This window comes from Rutidosis leptorrhynchoides, chromosome 1, assembly GCF_046630445.1.
Source record: "Rutidosis leptorrhynchoides isolate AG116_Rl617_1_P2 chromosome 1, CSIRO_AGI_Rlap_v1, whole genome shotgun sequence".
In the NCBI taxonomy this organism is placed as follows: domain Eukaryota; kingdom Viridiplantae; phylum Streptophyta; class Magnoliopsida; order Asterales; family Asteraceae; genus Rutidosis; species Rutidosis leptorrhynchoides.
In genome coordinates this window covers 663,257,732-663,263,355 of record NC_092333.1, presented here as the reverse complement: position 1 = coordinate 663,263,355, position 5,624 = coordinate 663,257,732, and the positions used below count along the sequence as shown (strand labels likewise).

Below are 5,624 nucleotides of genomic sequence, written 5' to 3'. Positions count from 1 at the left end.
AGTACACACAAGCGTAAATTAGCTCACTTTAATCGAAAAATCACAATTAAAAATTAATAATCTTTATCTTTATACATATTAAAGGACATATCATATCAATGAAAAATAAACTAAAAATAATAAAGAGGCCCTTTCTAAAAACAAATACGGAGTATTGCAAAAAGTTGGTAGTGCATATCACGTTACATAGAAACTAGTTTTAATTCGTTACGGTCAAGTCCAGTTGTACATACACCTCAACAATGCAGTCTCCACCGCCGACCACCACCACCTACACAACCCTTCCAATTTCCGGCACCGACGTCATTTTCCGATCATTTCAAAACCTCTCATCCTTCCTATCTCTCCACCGTCCCTGGCCAGAATTCATCTCCAACGCCGCCTCATTCGACAAACCGGACTCACTTAACCTCGCCACCACCAGAATTCGCGCCAATTTGAAATACTTCAACGTAAATTACAGCATTATCACCACCGTATGCGCCGCCGTATCGTTAATCGGCGATCCGATTACGCTACTAGCCTTAAGTTCTGTCTTCACTTTATGGCTTGTACTTTACTTTTTCCGTGAAGATCCGATGCTTATCTACGGACATCACGTTCCCGATAATATTGTGACCGCCGGACTTGCTTTGATCACCGGAGTTTGTGTGTGGATTATAGGCTTTGTTCTCAGCTTGTCAATTGGTATTGCGGTTGGAGTTTTTGTGTCGTTTGTTCATGCGGTTTTTAGAAACCCTAACGGAATTTATTTTGATGAAAACGACGCCGTTTCTGAAGGATTGATTTCACCTAGAGCTCCCAATTTGTCCATTTAGTATTATTTCGACATAATGCTACTGACCTTTTTCAATCTTTTGACAGCGATTTGTGTGATAGAGTGTTTAATTGATTGAATTTGGGCATTTTGGCTTGTTGTGCATTGTGAATTTGTGATGTTGGTTTATTATATACTTGTCTAATTTGTTATTTATTCACATAATTCACATTCACATTCACATTCACATTCACATTCACATTCACATTCACATTGTTACTATTGTTGTGATATGCATATAATACATATATTTCTACCGTGTTCTTTATATAGTGAAGTAGTTAACTGCTCCGTCTATACTAGTTCTCTTGATCTGGACTTTGACTCATAATTACATCATATGTGGCCCCATATCTGACCTTGACTGCCATTTTGTCATGAAGTAAAGAACAATCAATACCTTGTACTCTTGTAGTTGCAAAAAGATGCTAGTGACTGGAATAGGTTTGGTGCGAGCTTGGTTTCCTTGTTAGTTCTTGTTTAAAGCTCGATTCTTTTTGGTTGTTTGTTATTTCGGAGCTTCAGTTTTTCTTGAAGTATCTTGTTCAATATAATGTTTCGTTTTTTTGCCGAAAAAAAAAAAAAGATGCTAGTGACCGGAAATGCAATACAGGGATGAATCTTTAATCTTGGTTAAGTTATCTTAATTGTATGTTAAATGATGTATGCAATAGAAGTATGTTATAATCAGATTGGAAAATTTGAGTAGAACAAATGTAAAAACTCAAACAGCATGATACATATGTTGTGAGAAAACTGATTACTGAGTTACTGACTAATCTATGATAAGCTAAATTAGAAGGTTCATATCTTACTTCTCATTCTAACTAATTTTGCTAATGTTTCTTGAGCAGCCAAAGTTTGAGCATGATTATGGCCAAGCATAACTGTTCTGATACTGATACACGTCCTGCATAACTCTTCACCGTTGTCAAAATGCCCACCTCTTAACAGCAATTTCGCTTGTGTCTCTAATAAAGTAGCCTTCAAAAGTGTCACATCTTGCCATACATATTCATCGATTCTCTGATGTGAGTTCCTTTTCGTTTTCCAGCAAAGTGAACCGTGACACCAGTCTTGAATCTGTGAAACGAATGACTTCTCAACTTCTTCAAGAACATTTGTGCAGACTTTTAGAAGCTCCAAAGATGAATTGCATCTTGAAAATGTAGTGAATGCTCTTATTGCTAAAGGCAGAGCGGTTTTCTTTATAAACAGAACCATGTCGTTTGCTTTTAGTTGGACTAATGGTGGCTCTGATTTGAACCCGAATACCAGAAAAGCAGAAGCCCATAGGTGGTCTGAGTTTAAAACTGGGTTGCCAATTTTCCTTATGCCTTGAATCGTTGCTTTAGCTGTGAGTAAACCTCCTTTTAGTTTCGTGAATATCTGAGTTATGGGGTGGAATAAAATGTAGCATCCTGGATGTCTATTCGCTCTTCTAGCAAGCCCTAGTTTGACTAACACGAGAGCTGAATCGTCTTCACTCTTTGCAGTTTGACTTTCGAGAAACCCTGAACAACAAAAGAAAGTCATGTTTGCACACTTGGCCCATTTCTTGAACCGGTTAGTGGACTCACTTATGCTGGTTGCAGCCGCAGCTAGTAAATTTGCTGAGACAGGTAATGGAGCAAACCAACCACCAACTAGAAGCATCTTTGAGGCGAGATCATTTCGGGTTCCATTAGCTTCGTGCAAAATAGTAATGCAAAAGATCAAAACTTTGAGTAGAAACTTATTGTTAACCCAAAATACTTCATCAAAATGAGATGAAGGTTCGTCTAAACGGATATTATTTATGGCTTCAAACAGGGTGGAGGGTGTGATTGCAAGTTCAGAAAGCAACGACCCGATTATTGTTAACCCAAAACTTGATCTTCCCAATTTCTCATCAAATTTTCCAAGAATTTCAATTTCTTGACCCGGGTACTCTTTCTTTCGTCTTCCTTTCATCAACAAGATTGCTTCTTTTAATGGCAATGGTTGAAGTTGCAATGGTTCAAAGTTCATTACTTTTGGTAACCTAGTTGTGATAATAACATGTGAACCACCAGTATTTCTTGGTATCAAATCATGTAAGTCTCTCCCTTCCCACCAATCCTTTTCCGTTTCAAGATTATCGATGATCAGTAAATAAGGCATATCACGAAATAATTCCCGTTTTACCCTCTTGAAAGCTTCTGTTTCTTGCTCATCAAAACTCCTAAGTCTTCCCCTTTCTTTCTCTTCATCTGCACTTACATCTAACCCTAAATTCAAAGACAAATTCAGTATATTTTGTCTGAAATATCGAGCTTCCCCACCGACCCATAATACCATTTTGTATCTTTGAGAATATCTGTGAGCAAACTCTAAGGCCAACTCTGTTTTACCCATTCCTGGACCTCCATTGATGCACACAATACTACTTCCAAAACTCTTGTATTTCCCACTCTTTGTTTTCTTGTATTTACTTCTTTTTAGCGAATTTCGCCCAATAACTGGTTCGACCCAAGCTTCTAAATTCGGGTCTTTACACTTACCACCTTCCAAGTTTATAAATTTCCCATATTTACCTTCTTCAACTTCACTTTCTTCATCTGCAAGCCCTTCTGATGTTCCCGGCGTTCCACCTTTCGTGACATTTACAAAATTACCCTCGTTTTCAAACCCGAAAAATGTGGATTCGATTTCCGCAAGCTCCGTTTCTCGACCCACGAATAATTTGTTTTTGGGAAACGGGATTTCGTCGATGTTTTCGATCTCCTTTTCAGCTACACTCATCCTCCCAAGTCTTCCTCTTAGCAATCCAGCTGTTCTTGATACACAAAATCTCCAATTCCCCTCGTTTGCCTCGAGTTTAAATTCGTGCGACTTCATTAACGCGTCAATCGTTTCTTTACATTCTTTACTGTCTGAACTCTGAGCAAGGAGATTAGTAATTTCATTCAAATCTGTGTCAAAGAACAATGGAATCAGATTCTTCTTTTGAGCAAAAAATCTAACTTCTTCTAGACTTAGATAACTCAGAAGACTATCTTTAGTGATCACCACTACCCCAAATGTGACTGAACAAATGACTCTATCAGCAATTTCATGGCTTTGCGAATCTGCATATTTCGCTCGGTCTGCCACAAAACACGCAATCCCTTGAAGCTCTAGCTCCGATTTGAGCCATTTACAAAACCGAACCAAGTTTAGGTTTTGACCGTAGTATCCTATGTAAACATCACAGCTTCTTAATTTCGCATTTGCCGGTGAAACGGACCCTTTTTGGAATGAAACCCGAGGAACAGGAAATGAGAATGAAATACGATGTGCAGTTGCATTATTCGTATTAGTATTCATATTAGTACTAGTATCCAAAGAAGGTATAGTAACACAGTTGACTATTTTGAGCTTTGTGTCATCCGAAAAATCATATCTTTCTGATGGAGGAGTGTAGGAAGTGCTCGGAATATCATCATTCCCGGACCCACAATAGGATATTGGAGTTGATGGGTGAGTGAATGTAGTTGGTGACGTGGCACCGGTGGTGGTTGCAGTGGCTGTTTCGGTTTCTTGAGGGTGGTGATTTGGTTCATCTTTGGTTGCTCTGGGAGATATGTAAGGGGACTGAAGAGCAGAAACAAAGGCAGAAGATGGTGGTGAGATTAAAGATGGAGAGTTATATGCTGATGATGATGAAATTGATGATGTTGCAGGGACAACAATGTTGGTTAGTATCTCTTTTCTGGGCTTTTGGGTTGAGTTGGATATTTTGATGGTGAGGTTTCCGGTAGCTAATGGTGGTTCTTTTTCCTGATTCATATCTTTGGCAATTTGTTCAAGAAAAATCTGCAAAAGAATGGATTTTATTCAAAGATTACAATCACATCAAAAGGGGTTGCTAAATTATTCAAAGATTGAAACTTTATGGGAATCAAATCAATAACACAAGTTAGATTCAGTTCCCTCAATTTTATGCCGTCAGTAGAAGTTAAAAAAGGATTGAAATCTGTGGTGCTGAATGTGATTGTGACTGTGATTCAGAAAATGAATGCAACAGTGGACTTTATGAACATGAAGAAGAGGTTACATACATGTGAAATAATACATCTTCTTCTTTCATATGTGGGCCTTCACTGGTCAGAATACAAAAGTACCACCAAACCCCACCGTTTATAACCCTTCACAGATTTTCAATAATGAAAAATTTTATCAGTTGATATGAGATGATTAAAGGTACAACTTTAAATGCTAAGAGTACAAGTTTACCTGTAAATCTTGAGAACTGAAACTTTTGAAATACAAACTCAGAGAACCCTACCCATCTCTCTCATGAAGATTTGCAGGAGGTAAGACCAAATGAGTTAGATCCACAAGGTTTTGAACATTAAATATTGATGTTAAGTGGCTTAAAAAGAAGCTGCAGAGAGTGTATTATGGTATAAACAAACCATTTTAAACATAAAGAATTGATTTTTATTGGGGTTAGGCATTTTCTTTTTGTTTTATGTGCTGTCTAGTTTCCAATTCAAAATCTTGGGAAATTACTAAATTAGACATAGAGATTGACTGGAATCTAACATGGGGGTTTATCCAAAAGTAAAATTTCAAGATGAAAGAGGGTTTGAGAGAGGAAAGCTCAGAACTTGTTGGCAATGATGATCTTTATTTAACTAATTAATTAACTGATTTATAATTTGATAATACTATTAATTACTCCCTCCGTCTCATTCCAATAATCCACGGACAAAAAATACACAGTTTTAGGAAATTCCACTAACTTCATTTCTCCACTAATGAAATATCTTCTCTCTCCAGATCTACTAATGAAATATCTTCT

The 5,624-nt window shown here is 37.4% G+C and overlaps 2 protein-coding genes across 3 annotated transcripts; one reads left to right on the top strand and one right to left on the bottom strand.

The window, feature by feature from the left end:
* Positions 1-235: 235 nt before the first annotated feature.
* Positions 236-931, top strand: LOC139885877 (PRA1 family protein G2). Its single transcript, XM_071869631.1, has one exon. It carries the CDS (start codon positions 243-245, stop codon positions 816-818), a length of 576 nt encoding a protein of 191 aa, XP_071725732.1. The 5' UTR covers positions 236-242; the 3' UTR covers positions 819-931.
* Positions 932-1,454: 523 nt separating this feature from the next.
* Positions 1,455-5,074, bottom strand: LOC139885876 (uncharacterized). Of its 2 annotated transcripts, none has more exons than XM_071869630.1 (2): positions 5,054-5,074; positions 1,455-4,633 (listed from the first exon to the last, which is right to left on the bottom strand). In XM_071869630.1, exon 2 carries the CDS (start codon positions 4,604-4,606, stop codon positions 1,622-1,624), a length of 2,985 nt encoding a protein of 994 aa, XP_071725731.1. In that variant the 5' UTR covers positions 4,607-4,633; positions 5,054-5,074; the 3' UTR covers positions 1,455-1,621. The 2 variants fall into 2 exon arrangements, with proteins under 2 accessions (XP_071725731.1, XP_071725730.1); XM_071869629.1 differs by lacking the exon at positions 5,054-5,074 and adding an exon at positions 4,879-4,954.
* Positions 5,075-5,624: the final 550 nt, after the last annotated feature.

Bases quoted from the DNA above. Each gene is read 5' to 3' on its own strand.
- LOC139885876 (XM_071869630.1), bottom strand. From the start codon at position 4,606: ATGAATCAGGAAAAAGAACCACCATTAGCTACCGGAAACCTCACCATC.
- LOC139885877 (XM_071869631.1), top strand. From the start codon at position 243: ATGCAGTCTCCACCGCCGACCACCACCACCTACACAACCCTTCCAATT.